The 22,897-nt window shown below is 45.3% G+C and overlaps 1 protein-coding gene across 2 annotated transcripts; it reads left to right on the top strand.

Annotated features, from left to right (window-relative positions):
- The first annotated feature begins 1,024 nt into the window (after positions 1-1,024).
- On the top strand, positions 1,025-22,529 carry LOC123100655 (F-box protein At5g07610-like). Of its 2 annotated transcripts, none has more exons than XM_044522547.1 (2): positions 1,025-1,819; positions 21,875-22,529. In XM_044522547.1, exons 1-2 carry the CDS (start codon positions 1,038-1,040, stop codon positions 22,323-22,325), a joined length of 1,233 nt encoding a protein of 410 aa, XP_044378482.1. In that variant the 5' UTR covers positions 1,025-1,037; the 3' UTR covers positions 22,326-22,529. The 2 variants fall into 2 exon arrangements, with proteins under 2 accessions (XP_044378482.1, XP_044378481.1); XM_044522546.1 differs by lacking the exon at positions 21,875-22,529 and adding an exon at positions 4,228-5,036.
- The last annotated feature ends 368 nt before the right edge of the window (positions 22,530-22,897 follow it).

The following is a 22,897-nucleotide window of genomic DNA, read 5'->3' as shown; positions in this document are numbered from 1 at the left end:
AGTATCTTGGTTGTCACAAAATTTCAGTTTTTTTTTTTCCTACTTTTCGATTTTAATGTCTGTCGGTCAAACCTGGCCAACGTGGTCAAAATCGGTCAATGTACCAAACTTATCATGGTTTGTGACTTGAAGGACCGAAAATGTTTACCCAAAAAATCTTGAGGGACCAAGTCTATACTTTTGGAGAACTTGAGGGACCAAAAAACTGTATAGTTAAAAACATATTGTATATCTAGTTTTGGACTAAACGTATCAAGTTGTGAGACTTGAAGGACCAAATGTCTACCAAAAATCTTCAGGGACTAAGTCTATACTTTTGGGAAACTTGAGGGACCAAAAACATACTATATCTGTTTTTGGACCCAACTTATCAGGATTTGTGGCAGTGGGGATCCTAAAATAAAAGGATTTGTGGCAGTGGTCTCATCATAATGTATGTCAATCCATTATAGTTAAAAAGGTTGTACTCTATCCACCCCACGTGTAAATCTGCAAATAGATGTGATGTATTTTCTCTGCTGGCTAGTGCATACATCTACATTTCAATGTGTATTTCCTTGCAATTTATGTTGGTAACAAAATAATACAACCGCATGACATGAAATATCGGTCCTTATTTTTTTCTTTTGCCATGAAAGCTGACGCATGCATCCTTGGCCAAGTCGGTCTTAAAATGAGTAGGATACGACTTTCAATATCTTATATCGAAATGTTGTGAGGCCTCTCGCACACATCCTTTTGCCGGCATTATTTTTCCTTGACGAGCAACATAAGGAATTTTAAAATTTACTCTTCATTTTATACAAATATAATAAAAAGTAGTACACTGATAATTTTAGAAAACGTGCTGTAAATTTAATTTTTAGACGAAGCTCCTTTTAGTAGAAAAAAATAACCGGGCAAAGCTATGTGGTGGGTCGGGCCTACTGGGCTTACAGGTGGACGGCAACAGAAATGAAGCCTGATGCGTCTTTGTTTTAATAAAGCCTGCAAACAGAAAGCGGAAGCAAACCCTGACCAATCCTTGACCCCGACAGATGAGTGACGCGCAGGAGGCTGCGGCGGCCGCCGCCGCCCAAACCCTAGACGAGGACGACGCCGCAATCGCGCTGCCCACCATGTCCGCCATGGATCGTCTCCCCATGGAGCTGCTCGCCGAGATCCTCCGCCGCCTCCCGCCGCGGGGCATCGCTACGTGCCGGGCCGTCCGCAAGGGCTGGCGCGCCGCCGTGGACTCCAACGGGCTGATGCTCGCGGTGGAGCACCGGGTGCCGCACCACGTCGGCGGCATCATCATCAACTTCTCCTACGAGGACCGGCCCTACTTCTTCCCCTGCGGGGCCGGCCCTACGGGCATCGGCCTCAACGCCACGGCGCTCGATTTCATGATCCCACCGGAGGTGGAAACGGGGCGGGGGATCGTCCTCGACCACCGCAACGGCCTCCTCCTGTACGAGGGCGAGTACGCGTTGTACGTGTGCAACCCCGCGACGCGGCGGTGGGCGGAGCTTCCCCCTTTGCCCTCATATCGCCCCGGCGCCTATTACCTCCTGTTCGACCCCACCGAGTCGCTGCACTACAGCGTCTTCTTCTTCCCCGAGCCCAACAAACATGATCAGTCGATGGAATGGCCGCCGTCTTCCTACATGGTGAAAGTGTACTGCTCGAGAAGCGGCCAGTGGGATGACATGACATTTGTCCGAGAAGGAGGTGCAACAACGGTGGCCATGTGGGCAGATCGAATCAATGAACGAAAGCGCCATGCCGTGTACTGGCGAGGGGCATTCTATCTTCATTGCCCCACTGGTTTCATCATAAGGTACATTTCCTCTGCAATTAGTTAACAAACCAACCAGTTGATTTATACAATACAGTTTTGCATATATAGTAAGGAAGAATTGAAAACCGAAATCCTCTCTCATCATATCATAATTGGGGAGAGAAGGACCTAAACACCATTAGGTTATAACTCACACACGAAGAGTTATATACCGTGTTTGATATTCTCCAGGCACCTGGAAATTTGCAGTCAGTGGTAGATTTTGTGCAGGCACCGAGTCGGCGATGCAGATGGCCTGGCTAGCCTGGTGAAGGTTGGTCTGGAATGAGCCGAAGATAGGGACACCATGGTTTGTTGCGGTGCCGCCGGTGGAGGCGAAGCGATGGTTGGTGTGGCTATGGTGCGGGGGGCAGAGGGCGTTGGTGATAGAGAAACAGGGGGAGGGTTTAGAGGGATGTATGAGGCGGTGGTAGCTTGGGAAGGGCATGGTGAGGCAGCAAAGTCTGCAGGTGGTGGGGACGGTGGTTCGTCACCTAGCGGAGGGCAGGTCCACGAGGGTGAACCAAGCCGTTAGGTGGAAAGCGAGGAAGATGAAGACACGATGCAACAATTGACTAAAAACTGAACCTTTTTCAGGCAACTTACTAATAGTCGCTCCTATACTCTACATGCTTAGCAGAAATTACAAAAGATTTCTTATGCACTCTATCATCTTCAACCAAGCCATGATGTGAACGAAAAATCGCACTAGGACTCAGAGAAGTAGCGTGACTCCATCAGGATCACCTTACTTCAGCAAGAGTAATAGTAGCTTGAATCAGATCATTCTTCACTTCAATGTCTGGGCAGTTGGTGCCCAGCCTATGAACTAGCTCTTGTAGTTTTTTCGATTCTTGTGGGAGAACATCTCGCGTTTTCCTTGTGCAAATTCGACCACAAATGAATACAACAACATATATGTTATATAGTAGCAATAGGATCATCTAGAAATTAAATCATTGTCATTATTCACAACTACACTCCGAGCCTTAGATGACTTCCGCCACATTGGCAGGGAACATTTTACTCTACCACAGAAGAAATTTCTCAATCCATTCATCACATATGAAAGTTCATGGCACACTGCAAACCCCCATTACAAAATGTGCAATCGAACATGAAATGAAAAGGTGATCAATTATCTCTTGAGCGTCACAAAACAATCATTTCTACTACCTAGTCCACCCTCTATGCAACCAAACATCTCCACTCCAAATGGTTATGTGAAGCACTAGCCAACATGAGATTTTAACTTTTGAACAGAAGCTTTAGTTCCATAAATATTTCTTTGGGGACAGAGGAATATCGCACTGTAGTTCTAAATAGAAGGATTTGACAAAGTAAACACCATTGGATACACGAATCCAAATAAAGTTGTCTATATCTAAAATACTTACATCACTAATTAGCTCTTCCATTTGTGCCCACTGATCTTTGCAATGCCTCCAAATATTTCTTATGAAAATTAAGCCATTTAAGCCTATAGTCATCATTGTATCTAGCATGATGTTGTGAATGAAAGTGATAGTGAAAAGCTTAGAGAAAGTTATGTTTAAGTGTTTATCCTGTTAAACATATCCTCCTAGAGCCACTCATTTTCCATTAGGAACTATCCATTTCAGAAGAATTTTGGGAGATCTTTAATTTCCATTAACTTGGAGCAAAACAGAGATTGGTCTGTTTTTTTTTTGCGGAGATTGGGTTAGCGTAATATTCTCAAGATAGGTTTCCTTGGGAACATCTCGCCAAACACCTTGATCAACTCTAATTTTCACAACCATTTTGCAAGTAAGCTTATATTTATCAAATCCAATTTCAAAACTCCCAATCCTCCCATATCTTTAGGTTTACCTATAGTCCCTCATTCACTAGATGCAATTGGTAGTTAACCAAATCCTCTTGCCAAAACAAACATTTACTAAATACATCCACTTGACTTTCAATTTCTCTAGGCAAACTCTCCCTCTAATGGAAAGGAGCTTGCCCTTCTAACACTCGTCTTAGAGTCAAATTTCTACAAGTTTCCATGAAGCATTTAAATTTTCTTTGAATCTGTAGAGATACCCAAGTAGGTCATGGTCAAAGATCTCAACTTGCATGGCCAAATATGCCCAGTAAGAATCCCCAACACAAAACACCTCACTTTTGCGGAAATTAATTTAAGTCCAAATGTTGGTTAGTATAAGCAGAAGATAAAATTTAGTTCTGGCTGTTAACTTCACCATCTTTAGCAAAAATAAACTATGATCTGTTTACGGGAGGATTGCAATCCCTCTAGGTTACAGATGATCTGCCAATCATGTGGTCATAAGGTGCATATATAATGGTAATATCAGCTACAATCATCTAAATTAATATTGTTCTTTTTGTATAATCATTAAAAAGCTTTTGAAAACACATATGAATAGGTTTTCATTGGAGAAGAAAACTTCTGTAGTCATCAGATCCCCGGAAGTAGCGGTGATGCCTAATATTACTGTTTGTGAGCCTGAAATGCATCTTGGGAAATCGAAACATGGAGTATACTGCACAACCATCTATGGATCCCAACTTCAAGCATGGGTACTACTTGAGGAATCCAAACCATGTCTAGTGCATGAGTGGGAGCTAAAGTGTCATTTTGGGCTTATTCCCTCTTTTAAACGATGCTACACTAGAGCGCAAGGGTTGGGTGATGGAGAAGACAACGAGCTGGGTGATGGAGAAGACAACGAGTTTGGTGATGGAGAAGACAATGAGTGGGACTCTAGTGGTGAAAGTCATGCTGATGATTCTGGGGAAGAAGAAGAGGCTGAAGAATTAGATGAAGATATGGAACAACATATTATATTTAATAATGGCATACGCTTTATTGGGTACCATCCAAACAAGGAGATTGCTTTTCTGGTGACCCGTAGCTTATATGGGTTTGCTTACTACCTTGGTACCTCTAAGTTGCGCTACTTGGGATCACTTTACCCAGATGGATGTTCTAATCCTCAATATTTGGCCTTACATAAGTCTTTCATCTACACTCCTTGCATGGATGATGTGCTTCCTACTTGCAATGGCCCATAATAACATGTACTCTATCCTCTCTATAGTAGACTGCTATGTCTTTAATCTAGTGTAATCAACACTGCACTCTGCGGGAATGTACTTGTACCAGGTGTTGAAATTGAACAAATGCTTTGGTGACGGAGCTTGACAATTAATGATCATCCATGAAATTTTCTTATTTGCTCTCATTGTTGATTCTAGTGATATTGTTGTTTCTCTATCATATAATAGTTTGAATTCTCTTATCGATAGTGCTACAAAACAAACATTTGTAGCACGGACCGATCTACTAGCCTTCTATTTATGGAAACTACCAAAATGCACAAGCCTCCATTGCCAAAAATGGAAGCTCTTGTTCTACCCTTTTCTTGGGCGCGGTTGCCCTGGTGGGTTGCTAATTACCCAAACAGAGAAGACACTCACGTGCCTTGGTCCTCACATCCCTTCACCTCCTTGCTCCTCCCTTCTTCTTCCTTCGAGTTTCCTTTGGCACCTTTAGTTCTTGAAAGTGCACCTTATGACCTATTGGGTTGGGGTGATTAATGCTAAGGCAATTAATAGGTGTAATATTTTATCAAGTTTGTTTTACAAATATACTCACTAAAGCAAAAAGTATTGGCAACCCCCTGCTTTTGTGCTAACAAATGGTTGGATGTAGATTGTCCCTACCTTTTTTTACCCAAGGGTGACCCTTGGCATCAACCCGTAGGAAGTACTTCTATTAGACAGGGATTCAAAAACGCTATTGTTGTTGTTAGAAGTTTTTGTTCCCCAGACCAAATTATCACAGTTTACTTTAAAGAGAGACTTATGGAATGAAATAGGCTAGGGCATGAAGACTTTACTTACAACCTTATACTTGCAATTAGGATCTTGTCTTGATTTCCAACATGGTTCTGGTAGACACCGTTTATGATGTGTTATGAACGTGTAGTTGTGGGGGATGCATCTAAATAAGGTCAAGACCAATCAACAACCTACATCCTGAGTTTGTTTTCCAACCAAGGCCTTTACATTCTTGCGGGTTTACCTCGATTATTAAGGATTTATCCAGACTAATTCATTGGGCGTTTAATGAATACACCTCATGGTCCCCAATGATTTGATTTTGGTACAATACGAATCCTTACTGTCACCGGCGTTCGGCGTAGCTTTCCATGTGTCCCTACACTTTACCTCCTATTGGATTGATCTAAGGGATTCCTGGTACCTACCGAGTCTTAGAACGAGAAAGGCACAAGAGACAAATCCGATGTGACAAGACGTATAACATAACATTCAATTAAACAATGTCAGCACCAACGATCCTATGCATAGGTACATAGGGGTGCAAGGCTATGCCCGAACCCATGGCTTGTTGGGAATATTCACACACCTCGATCGTTTCAAAGATGGAAAACATTGTAGATGGCATTGATATATTAATGAATGACAAACAATGTCGTCGTATGCGATGTATCAATTACAAGTATGGCAAACTATGGGGAGAATGGCTATGGAGATGGAGATGACGGCAACGATGGCAGTGGCTAGGGTTTCTGGGAATGGTCGTGATGGTGCTCCTTTTTACGGTGACGAGACCATGTCAAACAAAATGATACATGCAATCGGGGGGTTTGTTGTGGCTTAAGTCGAATACTACAGACCAAGATTCGTCTCTTTCCAGTGCAGCAACCGACATTATTTTTTCCACCTACACACTCCCTCAAGAGAAAGCCGGATATTATTCGTCATGACATTGCTGCTATAGACAGTAACCAACTCATAGCCGAAATCTGAGCCAAAACTCTTGTAGATCATTCAAGATTTCGGATGCCCACATGAATTTTGGACACTATGGACCCTGTCCAATTTCATTTCCCTCTTGTGTTGTGTGAACTAGGTGTCGGGTTGCCTTGTGGGGTGGTTCCACCGGTTGGTCTTGTTCAGATCAAGAGGGGTTTTCCTATTCAGCCTCTCACTGTCGCTGAAGTGTGTTTTTGGATGTCTGCTCAACTTTCCGTCGCCGTGGGATGTAGCTGATTTTGGTGGGCCCTTCCTCGCGTCGTGCCAGGTGGGTCTTGGGTTGTCGCATGATGACATCGGCATGAGTGAGAGTACATGCCTTTTCGGGGCTTTCAACCATTGTCTTCCTGTTCGTTGATCGGTGCATGATGGACTGGCATGTCGCTGGTCTTGGTCGTCTCCTTCCGGTCGTTTCATCGTTGGACCTGGATTGTGTTTTACCGTGCGGTCTTCTTGTCCTCACGCTCGTGGCTATTCCATTTGACGTGGTGCATTTCCATACCAAGTGGTCCCAAACTTTATCTCTTTGTCACCGTAGGAGCAAATTCCAATCTTAAACTATTGAGACATGGACCAAGTAGGTCCAGGTAGTGCACCTAGCACCCGTTGAGTGAAAGGCAAGTAGGACCTTGATTGCCAAGCTCCTTCGAGACTAAGTACCTCGGAAGCCAAGCCCTCGTGGGAGAATATACCAAGCACCCTGTGAGGGAAGATACATGTGGGTGTCAGCCCTAGGGGTTGCCTATGGAAGGGCATTGCCTGCCCAGTATCCTGCCGCAGCTGCACATGGCCGGCTAGCGTGTTTGGCGGGCTTACTTGGGTCTTGTTGGTCGCACTGCCGGTTACGATGGCTCAGAGCATTTGTGATGTAGGGTGGAACCCTATACGGTCGATCTTTCACGAAAGGAGCGGATCCCAACTAAGAACACGAAGAACACACGGGGAAACACAAGGGAAAACACAAGACGAACTCTCAAACCAACAAGACATAGTCACACATATGCTAGATCCTCGGAATACAAAGGGGAGATACACGATCCAAAGTCAACAAGGGACGATACAAGAGGTAACCGGTTCTTCTCTGTGAGGAGGTCTTGATGGGGCCACCCAAGAGGGGGTCTTGAATCCAAGGGGATCTTCTCTGTAGAGGGGCCGCGGTCTCTCTCGTGGAGTAGATCCGTAATGGATGAGCAAAGCTCTATCTCATATATGAGCCAAACCAATGCTAACCCTAGAAAGAGGTAGATGGTGGAGTATATATAGTCTAGGTGGGCGAAGGGGTACACGGGCCTCGGCCCTTACACTGTGCGCAGACAGGGGATGCCGGATGTCCGGGCGGCGGGCCGGATGTCCGGGCCTTCGCGAGGGGCTGGATGTCCGGGCGGGCGTGGCTGGCCTGGATGCTCTCTGGATAGACGGGGTCCCGATGTCCGGGCGAGGGGCCGGATGTTCGGGAGCTCGGGACGGGCCAGATGTCCGGGCTGAAGTGGTTCAACTTCGGGTACGTTCTGTGACGGGTGCCGGATTTCCGGGCGGGGGTCGGATGTCCGGGCTTTCGGGCCGGATGTCTGGGGCCTGTAGACTTGGCCGCTGGCTCCTTGGCACTGGTGACGTTTCCAGGGGCCGGATGTCCGGGTCCTGGGAGTTGCACTTGACACTTTCTGTTGGTCCTCCTTGTCCATGAACTTGCCGGCGTGTCCGTCTTCATGAGCATCTCCGGGAGGGTCCTCTTGACACCTAATCATGCATAGCATCTCGGACTTAGGTAGTAGCCATGTCTTGAGTGGATCATATGTGATATCACTAAGGAAGGAAGTCACCTCGTTCTCGAGAGCTCTAGCTCGTGCCCGTGTCATGGGTCCTCTTGGCTCTTGATGAGACGATGGTAGGTCCATGGGGATGACCATAGGATGCTCCGCATCATCTCCCCTCCCTTGGGAAAGATCCGACCTCGAATCTAAATCCTCATCACCATGGTACGGGGAGAGATCTTTGACGTTGAAGATGTCGCTCACGGAGTACATGTCGCGTGGGATGTCGATCTTGTATGCGTTGTTGTAGCGTGCAAGCACCTTGAAGGGTCCGTCGACTCGTGGTAGGAGTTTGGACTTGCGTTCGTTGGGGAAGCGGTCCTTGCGAAGGTGTAGCCACACAAGATCTCCAATGTTGAATATCATGGGTTGCTTGTTGACGTTGAGCTTGGTCGCGAGTCGTTGTACTTGGCGCTCGATGGTGTGCCTTGTATCTTCATGCATCTTCTTGAGGTAGTTGACTCGGGCACTCGCGTCCATGTTTGTGCGCTCTTGTAGCGGTAGAGGAAGAATGTCCAATGGTGACAACGGGTTGAAGCCATAGACGACCTCGAAGGGGGACTTGCCGGTAGTCGAATGTCTTGCACGGTTGTAGGCGTACTCGGCGATTGGTAGGCACTCCTCCCACTCCTTGATGTTCTTCTTTATCAACACGCGTAGTAGAGTGGAGAGTGTACGGTTCGTCACCTCCGTTTGGCCGTCGGTTTGAGGATGGTATGCCCAAGAGAACAAGAGCTTGATTTTGAGCTTGGCGCATAAGGTCTTCCAAAAGTAACTCAAGAAATTGACGTCATGGTCCGAGACAATCGTCTTTGGCACTCCATGCAGGCGCAAGATTTCCCTACAAAAAAGATTTGCAACATGTGAAGCATTGTCTATCTTGTTGCATGGTATGAAGTGTGCCATTTTAGGTCCACAACAACAAAAACGGAATCCTTGCCATTTCTAGTTCTAGGCAAACCAAGGACAAAATCCATGCTAATATCTTCCCATGGTTGGTACGGAATTGGAAGAGGCATATATAGTCCATGAGATTGAGCTTTAGACTTAGCTTTGCGACATGTAGAGCATCGGTTGGGGAAGCGGTTGACGTCACGAAACATCTTGGGCCAAAAGTAGTTCTTGGAGAGCATAGCAAATGTCTTTCGCGTCCAAAGTGTCCCATTAGTCCTCCCCCATGAGATTCTTGCAAAAGTAACAAACGAAGAGAAGACTCGGGGATGCAAAGTTTGTTAGCTCTCATAAGATAACCTTCCTTGAGGTAATATCGATACCAAGAAGTATGCGTCAAACACTTGGCATAAGGAATAGCAAAAGTTGTATCATGCTCATACAAGTCTTTTATGTGCTCAAAACCAATGACATTCAATTCAAGTTGTGTAACAAGCATGCATATACGGGAAAGTGCATCCGCCACAATATTTTCTTTACCTTTAATATACTTGATGATATAAGGAAAAGACTCAATAAACTCACTCCATTTAGAATGACGCTTGTTCAACTTAGTTTGACCCTTAAGATACTTAAGCGTTTCATGGTCGGTATGGATGACAAATTCATGAGGGCGAAGCTAATGTTCCCATTCACGCAAAACTCGCACTAAAGCATAAAGCTCTTTGTCATAGATGGGGTAATTGAGTTGCGCTTCGGAGAGTTTCTCACTAAAGTATGCTATGGGGCGCTTCTCTTGCATTAACACATCTCCTATGCCGTTACCACTAGCATCACAATGAATTTCAAAGGGTTTGTCAAAATTGGGTAATGCAAGCACGGGAGCATGAGTAAGCAAATTCTTAAGCTCATTGAATGCGCTATCTTGAGATGGTCCCCAAATAAAGGGTGCATTATTCTTCTTGCTCAAAGCATGTAAAGGAGATGCAATAGTGCTAAAATCCTTCACAAATCAACGGTAGAAACCGGCTAAACCAAGGAAACTACGCACTTGTTGCAAATTGGTTGGTTGGGGCCAAGTTTTAATAGCGTTGATCTTAGATCCATCAACATTAACACCCTTAGAAGATACTACAAAACCCAAGAAAACAAGCTTATCAACACCAAAGAGGCATTTTTCCATATTAGCATAGAGACACTTTTTTCGAAGAGTTTGTAGCACGGTGCGAAGGTGGGTGACATGCTCTTTGAGAGATTTGCTAAAAACAAGGATATCGTCGAAGTAGACAACAACAAATTCTCCAATATAAGGGAGAAACACATAATGCATAAGACGCGTGAAAGTACCGGGTGCTTCTGATAAACCCATAGGCATGACTAACCACTCATACAAACCAAACTTTGTTTTGAAAGCGGTTTTCCATTCATCACCCTCTTGTATGCGTATTTGATAGTAACCACTTTTGAGATCAATTTTTGAGAAAATAGTGGCACCGCTAAGTTCATCTAGCATATCATCAAGGCGTGGAATGGGGTACCTATAGCGAACGGTGATAGCATTGATAGGTCTACAATCAGAGCACATGCGAAAGCTACCGTCTCTTTTTGGCACAATAATGACCGGGACGGCTCAAGGACTCAAACTTTCACGCACATGTCCATGATCTATGAGATGCTTTACTTGCCTTTGTATTTCTTTGGTTTCTTCGGGGTTGATGCGGTAGGGAGCTTTGTTTGGAAGTGGTGCTCCGGGGATGAGGTCGATGCGGTGCTCGATGCCTCGTATTGGAGGTAAACCCGGAGGTAGCTCGTCGAGGAAAACATCTTGGAATTCCTGCAAAAGAGAAAATAACACTAGAGGAAGATTGTGAGAGGTGTTAGCTTTTGGTGCCTCATCTTTGCACAAAAGGACATAGTGCATGCCACTTGATGGGTTCTCACACACTTCTCTCATCTCACGTTTGGTGGCAAATAGAACTAAGGTTTTCTTGTCGCTCATCGTGGAGGCACTCAATTTTGGCTTGTGGCGCTCACTCTCTTTTTGGTGGTTCGCTCGCTCACTATTCTCTCCACGATGGGTGGCTTGCTTGTCGGCGATCACTTGGCTTGGAGACATAGTTCGTAGCACATACTCCTTCCCTTTCATCTTGAAGCTATAGTGGTTTGTACGCCCGTTGTGGATGACACCTCGGTCAAATTGCCATGGTCGTCCAAGAAGGAGGTGGCAAACGGTCATCAGAAGGACATCACACTCCAAAGTGTCTTCGTAAGCTTCGATCTTGAAAGAGACTTGTACCCTATGCTCGACTTGGATGGTGCCGTTGTCGCTTAGCCATTGAACTTTGTAAGGGTGCGGGTGCTTCATCTTATCCAATTGGATCTTGGAACTTAGTTCTTCACTTGCTAAGTTATGGCAACTCCCTCCATCGATGATGACCTTGACGGACCTTCCATTGATGTCGGCTTTGGTGTGGAAGATATGGCATCTTTGGTCTTCTTCTTGTTGATGTTGAAGAGTCAAGACCTTGGAGACAATGAGAGCGGGGCTCGAATCTTCGTCACAAAAGACTTGATCATCTTCATCTTCGTTCACGCGCATGTGCATGGCCACTTGCTCAAGGGCTTCCATCTCCTCTTCACTCATGGAGTCATAGGTTCCCTCGTCGTTGAGGATCATGGTGCGCTTGTTTGTTCACTCGAAGGACTTGCCTCGGCCGCCGCATGTGAAGCATTCGAAGGAACTCGTCTTGATGGTCTCATCAGTTGGGGTAGATGATGATGAAGCTTTCGGCTTGAAGTTGCTTGTAGTAGGAGGACGACTTGAGGTTGTCGAAGTTTTCTTGTAACTTGACTTGTCGCCGTTGCTTGTAGATGGCTTGGTTGAGGTAGAAGTTGTTGGAGTCGGTGAAGCTTGATTGTTGGAGAAGCCATAGGACTTGGATGAGTACTTGGCGTACTTGAAGTCATCTTGCACTTGACGTTCCGCTTTGGTAGCTTGATGCACTAGCTCGATGAGGTTTGAGTATGGTTGGAAGTCGGCGATCTTCTTGATAGGATGATTGAGTCCATTCAAGAAACGTGCCATAGTTTGCTCATCATCTTCCGTGACATTGGCTCGTATCATGGCAATCTCCATTTCCTTGTAGTACTCTTCAACGCTCTTGGTTCCTTGCTTGAGTAGTTGGAGTTTCTTGTAGAGGTCGCGGTTGTGGTAGTTCGGCACGAAGCGTGCTCTCATGACATCCTTCATTTGCGCCCAAGTTGTGATGGGTGGTTCACCTCGTGCTCCACGGCGCTCAAGGACTTGTTCCCACCAAATGAGGACGTAGTCTTGGAACTCAAGGGATGCCATCGTGATCTTCTTCTCTTCTTCGTAGTTGTGCAAGCGGAATATTTTGTCAACCTTCAATGCCCATGATATGTACTCTTCGGGGTCATTGCTTCCGGTGAACTTGGGCATGGTGAACTTTAGCTTGCCGTAGCGTTGTTCTTCATTGTGTTGGGGTCGGGGATGATGACGCCCATGTCGTTGAGGATTGACAAACTCATGTTGCTCTTGACAAGGAGGGTTGTCGTTCTCATGTTGCTCTTGTCTTGGAGGATTTCCATTGTCTTCATTCTCTTGGCGAACTTGAGGTTCTTGTCGAGCTTGAGGAGGCGCTTGTCGATCTTGACGAGGAACTTTACGATGCACACGTGCGTGATAAATCCTTTCTTGAACTTCATCGCGAAGCACTTCTTGGTGCTCACGGGCTTGTCGTCCTGGGTTGGCTACGACTCGACTTGAATCTCGAAGGGAACGTTGCGCCTCAAGTGCTTGAGCTTCTCGTAGTTGTTGTTCTTGGCGTTGTGCCTCGGCATCTTGTGCATCTTGGTGTTGTCGCGCTTGCTCCTCTTGTTCTTGTTGTCGTTGGCGTTGCCGTTCTTGTGCTTGCGCGAATGTAGCTTGGTTTTGACGATGTCGATGCTCTTGAGAGTCGGTGTCGTGTAGAGGATTGCGGTTAGCTTGACGATCTTGACACGCGGCACGACGAAGAGTGTTTGATGTCGGGGTACTTGAGCCAGAGATAGTGTCGTCGGAGTGTCGACTTGAGCGGCTCCTTCTTGAGTAGGACGAAGTGGTAGAAGAGCGGTTGACCAGCAAGGCACGAATCTCGTCCATTCCTACATTGTTCTCTTGCTTTTGTTCGTCGAGCTTGTTGTCGAAGTAGTCTCTTGTACGTTGCTCGAAGAGTCGCAAGTCGGTGGCGAGGTTGTCGATGCGGTCGCTCAATGCTTGTTGCTCTTCATGCAAGGCTCGTTGCGCACCAAAGAGGTGGCTCTTTGTGACGTAGGATGACATGTCGTCGTCGTGTTCAAGGAAGAGTGGGTTGGTAGAGGTACTTGGCCTATCCATCATTGCAAACAAATATGTGAGTGGGAGAAAGAGAAGAACTTATACCAAATGTACCTTGACCGATGTTGAAGATGGATCAATGATCACTCAATGTGTAACAAGGAAATAGCACAATTGGTACCAATTCTTGTCGGTTTCTCACACCTACACAAGTAAAAGCTTATAGTGGAGCTTGGTTAGGATGGTGGCACAAAATTTGATGCAATTGTAAGTGGGACTCAATAATGTTGGAAAAGATTCGCAAATTTGCAAATGCAACAAGTAGACCAATAGCAAGATGTGGTACACGGAAACACACACGCAAATAGATAAGTGGGGTCGTGCAACCAAGGGATGAGCCAACATGTGGAATCCACGAAAATGCTCTTGTTGCACAACACTAGAGAGACACTAGCACGATTGCACAATAGGCGGATACGAACTTGTGCACAACCTACTAAGCAAAAATGCAACGATTTCTATCCCAAGTATGCTATATGTATGGTATTCCGATGATATGATCCAAGATGATCGAGTATGACAATCTTAATGTTGTATGATGCTATGGTTCTTGCTTATAATTCTCTTTGCTTATTTCCCTTTTGCTTAAAAGCTTGTTTGGCTCTTTGTTGTTTGAGCTCTTTTCTCATGCAAAACTTCACGAACCAAGGTAGCAATTGAGTATATGCGATGACAACTTTGTGACACAAGAGATGATACCAAGATATGCAACACTATGATATGGTATGGATGCTATGGGAAGTATGATCACTAATGTGCACAAGTCACATTGCCGGCAATACTCAAAGGCTAGTCTTGATGGGTAAGTGACGCAAAAGTAAGGCTATGGGGTTATCAATGCAATTGCAAGAAAGTATGATGATATCACGATACCCAGATGAGGTTACCGTTCGTAGTAGTCCGTGGCGAAGATGAGCAGCGGTGATGTCGATGTCGAACCGTACCTAAATAGCCGAAACACAATAGGACACGGGAACCGCAACTCAAATTTTCAAAGCAAAGCGTCTCAAAATTGTCAGAGTTGGTAGCGGGAGAGCTATGGTGGTGCTATGCGGAAGTGGTGGGGTTACGCGGAAGTGGAATGTGGGCACCGGAACAAAATTGGGCGAAAGTTTGGCGGGAAACGGAGTGGTGGATGGGAGTGATGCTGTCAGGGGCCGGATGTCCGGGCTGAGGGCCGGATGTCCGGGGTGGCCGGATGTCCGGGCTGTCGGGCCGGATTTCCGGGCTCTGGATCCGTGGACGAACTCGATGAACACCGCGTGGAGAGGTCAAATCCGGGGCAAAATTCGAGAGATTTTGTGGATGGAAATTGGGGAAAAGATGGGGGAAAGCTAGATCTACCTGCAACACACGAAATCTGCGGATCAAATCCAACAAAACTTCATCACACCAACAAATCACAAAAAAAAATTGGGGCTATTTTTGTGGGGCAATTTTCGAATTAGGGACAAAATCAACAAAACTAGGCTAGAAAACAAAGAGAGGGGGCTCCAAAATCGTGATCAATGTGGCTCATGATACCAAGATGATGTAGGGTGGAACCCTATACGGCCGATCTTTCACGAAAGGAGCGGATCCCAACTAAGAACACGAAGAACACACGGGGAAACACAAGGGAAAACACAAGAGGAACTCTCAAACCAACAAGATATAGTCACACATATGCTAGATCCTCGGAACACAAAGGGGAGATACACGATCCAAAGTCAACAAGGGACGATACAAGAGGTAACCGGTTCTTCTCCGTGAGGAGGTCTTGATGGGGCCACCCAAGAGGGGGTCTTGAATCCAAGGGGATCTTCTCTGTAGAGGGGCCGCGGTCTCTCGTGGAGTAGATCCGTAATGGATGAGCAAAGCTCTATCTCACATATGAGCTAAACCAATGCTAACCCTAGAAAGAGGTAGATGGTGGAGTATATATAGTCTAGGTGGGCGAAGGGGTACACGGGCCTCGGCCCTTACACTGTGCGCAGACAGGGGAGGCCGGATGTCCGGGCCTTCGCGAGGGGCCGGATGTCCGGGCTGGCGTGGCTGGCCTGGATGCTCTCTGGATAGACGGGGTCCAGATGTCTGGGCGAGGGGCCGGATGTCAGGGAGCTCTGGACGGGCCAGATGTCCGGGCTGAAGTGGTTCAGCTTCGGGTACGTTCTGTGACGGGCGCCGGATGTCCGGGCTTTTGGGTCGGATGTCCGGGCTGCGGCCGGATGTCCGGGGCCTGTAGACTTGGCCGCTGGCTCCTTGGCGCTGGTGACGTTTCCAGGGGCCGGACGTCCGGGGTCCTGGCCGGATGTCCGGGTCCTGGGAGTTGCACTTGACTCTTCCCGTTGGTCCTCCTTGTCCATGAATTTGCCGGCTTGTCCGTCTTCATGAGCATCTCCGGGAGGGTCCTCTTGACACCTAATCATGCATAGCATATCGGACTTAGGTAGTAGCCATGTCTCGAGTGGATCATATGTGATATCACTAAGGAAGGAAGTCACCTCGTTCTCGAGAGCTCTAGCTCGTGCTCGTGTCATGGGTCCTCTTGGCTCTTGATGAGACGATGGTAGGTCCATGGGGATGACCATGGGATGCTCCGCATCAATTTGCCAAGGGGGAGGTGGTGTGGTCCCATCGATGTCATTCGGTTGGTGTGGGATTGGATGGGTAATGTTTGCTTTGGTTTCTTCATAGAATGTGCTCGATGGGTCGGAGTGGGATGGGATGGCTAACCACTTGCTCCGTGCTCGGTGAGCGAATGCGTGATGTCAAGGGTAATGATCCGCGGGATCTGGTTGCCTGACGTATTCTCGTCTTCCTGTCCGGCATGGAAAACTCATGTTAGAGAACCCTTCAAAGAACACAATATCAATCTAAAACATTACTTCAAGCAATTACTTCACGCACCATCGCAAAACACCTCAAAGCTTTGAATGGTAACTCATTTCATAAGTCGATCAGCTTGAAGCGCAATGCCACATGACGAGATCATTATCATACTTTGTGAGCTTGAGATCTAATTCCGGATATAGAGAGGGGAATGCCAAAACAAAGAGAAGGCTTTCGCTGGGTGCAGAGCAACGGGGCAGAGTGGGCTGTGTGGCTGGTGCAGATGTGGCGCAGAGAGCCATGGAGATCACTATCCATCCCATCAGACCATAGGAGCCATGTCAACACATACAAATGGTCCTTTTGTTAGTTTGTGCCGTGTGTTTGACTCTGGTCATGGTAATTTCCTGATACACAGTCGAGGGTCGAGCGAGCGGTTATGTGCGCCCGACTACAGAGAGGGGATCACCAAACGGGAAAGAAGGCTTTCGCTGGGCAAAACGTAGCAGCTTAGACAGGTTGTTTTTCCTGTTGGGGCTTGGTTCCAACCGAATCCTAGAGCCACGGAGGGTCGTGCAGTTTATTGTACTGATCGCTCACGTTTGACTGGCATGCATGGCTCCCGCTTAGCAGGATTGTTCCAATCTACTCCCTCCGTTTCAAAATATAAGTCTTTTAAGAGATTCCAATAAAGACATGTCGTGCGATAGTGGATTGATGCATTTAACGCGACCTCGCAGTTTAGTGGCCCCGTTGCATGGACCAACATCAACCCGAATAGACCCAAGCAAGGTAGTACCCACCACAAAAAATGTAAAATTCCACACAAAAAGGAAGGAAATACGAATGTCACACCCTGCCAGATCTATCACTAATGCACGACACTAATGTGCATAGCACCAGTACATGCTTTTACCCAGTGGGCTAAACAGGTAACGGCCCCGGAAAATGGCATCATAAACCCAAAAGAAGTGCAAATGTCAGGACGGAAACAATAAAAGCTATCTCTATTCGACTTCATATTTCCATGTATAATTTCATTTCCTTTCCTTTGTTGATCCTTTTCCCATAGAAACAAACTAAACAAAGGGATATGTAATCTTCTGCATTTGTTTGTCATTAGTGAAAAGATCAGTGATTTCATGGAATATATGGGATTGTCCAGTTTGAACATGGTGGAATGAGTGTAAAATACATCATCAACTTCACGTTGATAGACCCCTAATGGGTAGTATACACCCAGATGGGCAACCTCCAACAACCCAGGTCACAGTCCACACAATGACCGGGACATTGGAATAGCCGACTCAACCGCATTGGGAAATCGCGAATAGTCACCATGGATAATGATATTGCCGTCAACTATATATACATATATAGATTCTGGAGGCATATAACCGAATGCTTACAATTGCCGACATACATTTCTCAACTAGATTGAGTGATTTAGGTCCAAAGACCATGGGCATGCAAAGTGTGAACAACACTCAGACTCAACACAAATAGAGGATGCAATCTAGGCGAAAATAATCTGACTCAGTAATGGGAGGGTATTCACAATGCAATATATACCTACACCTGTTTTATTCCGGAAACATGATGAGAACAACAAGGTGGTGAAACATTGAGCAAGTCTTGTAGCACAACGGTTCATACAGATACCCAAACTATTCTCCAGAGGTGGAATCTCTTTCTGATACCTTATATCATTGACAGTACAAAATCATATCTCTATGTAGTGATTACATATCCATGTGGATCACTAGATTCATACATAATTGGTTCTTGATGGAATCTTAATTCTTAATCAAAATGCAAAACACAATATGTATTGTGTAAAAATCAATAAGTGAACATACTGCTTATTGTTGTCGGTATATTTGGTACAACCGACATAGTGATTTTCTTATACACAAGGATCACTTCTACAATGATGATTATCCATGTGTATTTTTCACATAAAGGATTACCCCCGTGTTGACGAAGCACGTGATCATCTAAACGACGAAATTTCAGATGAAGGATTTGTGTAAAACCTCGAGCACCTCGCAAAAAGAAAAAACGTGGGTGAAGCCCGCAATCTCATTTATCTTGTTGAGCATGCGGGATCAGTCTGCCGGCCTATATAATGATGGTACTGGCTGCTCATACTTTTGAGATAGTAGTAGCTCTCAACTCTGAGACCACGGAGCGCCAAGAAGCCGTGCATTGTCTTGCGGTCACGCCATGCAGCTCCCCCTCCAAACGCGCAACGCTCTTCAAGCTGCTTCTCCCTTCCAGCAGCGAGGGGGCTCGAGCTCCTCCCACCAAACAAGGCGCACTGCAGCACCACCATGCCTACGCGTCCGCGCCAGCATCGGCCTGCCGGCCGAGGGGATCCTCCCAGTAGGGCTGCGGGTCGAGTCGCTGCCGCGTCACGTGGCGGTGACCATTGACGGGAACTCCCGGTGGGCGCAAGCACGGGGCATGCCGACGTCGGCGGGGCACGCCGCTTTGCAGCCCGCGCTGGAGGAGACGGTGCGGCTCTCACGCGCCTGGGGAATCCGCGTGCTCACTGTCTTCGCCTTCTCCGATCAGAACTGGAACCGTCCCAAGGAGGAGGTTGACTTTGCTATGGGCGTGTTCGATCGGTTCATCCAGGACAATGTCGCCCAGTTTGTAAGGTAGCATGTTTTTTTTTTCCTGAGGAGGGTTTACCATAGGTCTCTCTTTTTTCCATAAAAGATGCAGATCTATTATCAAAATTCATTGAAAGGAGTACAGAGCATCTCAAATATAATAAAAATTGAGATTTCCAGACCACCTAAAGACCACTACCGTCGCGAGAACAAGCTGCCGACACGCTCTCGTCACCGCTCACACAGTCATGTTTATTAAGTTCATACTATCAAATATGCAGTACATATCATTCGAAAGTAACAAGTGAAAGAAAAAGAGTACTTCCCGCAAAGAAAAAAGAAAGAGCATAAAGCACGGTGCAACCTGGCACTAACAAGATATTATGTCTTCATCGTTTAACGGCTCCATTAAACTGCCGTCTCTCTCTCTAACACACACACACGCGCGCGCACGCATGCACAATATGAGAATTTACCTTACGGATTCATCCCTCAATACCATTTTTTTCTTTTTTCTCAAAAATTGTGTAGGGAACAAATTATTAGGAGTCATTAAAAGAAACTATAGTCTACTACAATCAGGTTTTTCCCGGTACCATTTTTTCCCGGGTGTGGAGCCGGGAATACTGGTTTCCGAAAACTCTCGGATTTTTTTCTAGTCTAGTCTTTTCCTTAATGACTCCTTTGTTTATTTATATCAAAGAAATACAACATTTATAAGAGAAAGACGTGCACCAGAGAACATGAGCTTATCCATCCAACTTAGTTTTGAAGCGGACTTCAATACACTTCCTTTACTTATTCAGGAGCTTACGAAAGTGATTTAGAACGCCTAGATACTAAAAGGGAAGAGAACCAGACTCATAACCAAACAACTATTTGTATCGACCTCTGCTTTGGCTTTCCAAAACCAGGAAGTTCGCTCTTAAGGAAGTTAAACTTAAGGCCCAAAACTGCTCAAACAGATACAAAATTAACATCACGTTTATAGCCTTCTCAATGCCATGCTCCATGTATATGGTGGTGCCATCCGGATACTGCAAAACCGAGACCCACCATCAACAAGGTGCTGAATAAGACCATTCACTTGGCTAGCCTCTTTAGCTAGCCCAATGAGCACTACCAACATACCTTCAACAATGTTGTATAGGATGGGTGGCAAGGGTTTCTAGAAATTTCAACAATGTTGAATAGGTGTTTCAAAATATGAGTGGTTTCCATTCATTAGAAAATCCATATGATTTGCAAACGAGTTTATATTTTACGTCAACTTGAAAATATTAATCAAATTTTCAAAAAAATTCAAAATTTTGAAGGCAAAGTATGCATTAGTTCAAATTTTGTTCTCGTCATCATATATTCATCCCATATTGGGGTGGTGGATAGTTAGAAAAAAGATATGTATGGTGGATAGAGTGACAAAGAATAGAGGAAACTAGATAATACCCCGCACGTTGCTGCAGGAATCGACTACAATATATTTCAAGTGATTTGATTGTACGAAACATGGAAATAATAATATATTAACTAAAACTAAAAATACATGTATATTGTATTTGATTATCATGGTATAATATAATGGAAAATAAAATTCCATGCATGTTGAGTGGACCTTTGATGAGATGACATGTGTGGTGAGGTCGGATGTATGCATAGGATCAACTAATAATGGAAAATATTTTCTTATACATATTGTGGTGGTCCTTTGATGAGGTGGCATATGTGCAAGTTAAGATAATAGAGGTAGTGGGTCTGAACTATTTAGGGCACGTTGCTGCGGGAATTAGTGGATGAAAATCTGGGATGATAACATGAGAACGAAACTTAAAATACATATGACTAACTATATTTGATTATGTATAGTTGTAACAATATTTACTAAATATACATGGAATAATTAAACAGAAAACATTTTCTCATGCATGGTTGAATGTTGGGGTGGATTTTTTCCAATGCATGATTGCATGTTGAGGTAGGCTATATCACGTTCATAATCATATGGGGAGGTGGCATACTTGCATGTTGAGATAAATTAATTAGCAAGGATGAATCTTTTAGGTAGAAATGATATGATAAGATTTTATAATCCTTACCTCTTCCCTGAATCCCCACTGCGGTTGTTGGTGAGAAAATTTTCATTTTTGTCCTTTGACATTTTAGCTTAATTTTAATGGAACCGCACTTAGACACATTGCGTCGTAACCAACATGTCCATGTAAGATACCCACATTTCCTCTGGCCTTTCTCCGACCCCTTGGGGCCTTCAGGTTGGGTAATTTGTAAATTGAATCCCAACTACAAAGACAACCCCTGGGAGCTTGAAAAGCATACTACTTCACTTGAATTAGAAACTGAGAGTGGAATGTGACTTAGGACATGTTGTGTGCTTGTTTTGAAACAGAGGCAAAAGATTTGCCTCGTCCATTAATTAAGAAGAGAGTAGAGTTATATTACAGCCCGGAGCTACAAAGGGATTACTCTCCAAGAATGATTAGGACCTAATTTCTTAATTAGCTCCCGCGGTTACCAAAGTTCTGTCTCGAGATTGATGTTGTTGAGCAATATTGGGGGCGGCATGCACTTGTTGTGGAAGGCACGAGTCTTCCTTTTATGTGCTTATGAATGCTATGAATGTAGCTATTCTAATTACTTCTACTAATACTTGTATTGACTAATAAACAGAAGAGATTATTATGTTTTGTAGGGATGGGATTCGTCTACACGTAATCGGTGACTTGTCAAGGTTGCCGACTTATCTGCAGAAGACTGCACACGATGCCGAGGAGGAAACAAGAAGCAACTCACAAATCGACCTGATGCTAGGTATCAGCTACGGTGGGCGAGCGGACATCCTGCAAGCATGCAAGAAGATTGCCCAAAAGGTGTACAACAAGCTGCTCAGACCGAAGGACATCGATGATTCACTATTCGCCGACGAGCTCCAAACGAGCTGGACAGACGAGTTCCCTTACCCTGACCTACTCATCAGGACCAGCGGCGAACTAAGGCTCAGTGACTTCATGCTTTGGCAGTCTGCTTACACCGAGCTCTTCTTCACTGACACGCTCTGGCCTGATTTCGGGGAGGCTGAATATCTCGAAGCTCTTATGTCCTTCCAGAGCAGAGACAGGCGTTTTGGTAAACGAAAACTATAGCGCATGAAATAAAAGAGCAAAATAACGGTGCGAGTGACGTGATGATCCATCATGTTAGCCGCCATGGATAGATTCTCTTCTCGTGGAGATTCCGTCCCCACCCTTCTTCTGTACTTATGTTCGGTTTTTGTCACCTTCAAAGTATTTCCATCACAAGGAATGGTGTATTCTGTTGTACTTGCTGGAGCAGGATTCTAAATCTTCACCTGGATTATATTATGTGTATCTATTTGTGTGTTGAATGTGTTTGACATATAAATTTACGGTTTCATAAATATCTTTTTTGTGCGTGCGATTACAAACAATATGGTTATGCAACCCTCCACAAATGATATGTTAAAGAAATACCTTGTTATGTTATAAAGCAGTAATTTTGTAATACATATGTGTGAAGCCACTACCGGAAAATTGGTGTTTGCTGAGTGCGACGTTTTTTGCCGGGATTCACCGGCTGACAAACCTCCCCTTTGCCGAGTACCACACTCGGCAAACGTGGGGACTCGGCAGCGAAAACCTTCGTCAAGAGTCACCGAAAAACACTCGGCAACACAAAAAAACTCATCAAGCAAGAT

Source organism: Triticum aestivum, chromosome 4D (assembly GCF_018294505.1).
Source record: "Triticum aestivum cultivar Chinese Spring chromosome 4D, IWGSC CS RefSeq v2.1, whole genome shotgun sequence".
In the NCBI taxonomy this organism is placed as follows: domain Eukaryota; kingdom Viridiplantae; phylum Streptophyta; class Magnoliopsida; order Poales; family Poaceae; genus Triticum; species Triticum aestivum.
This window is presented reverse-complemented; position numbering and strand designations above follow the sequence as displayed.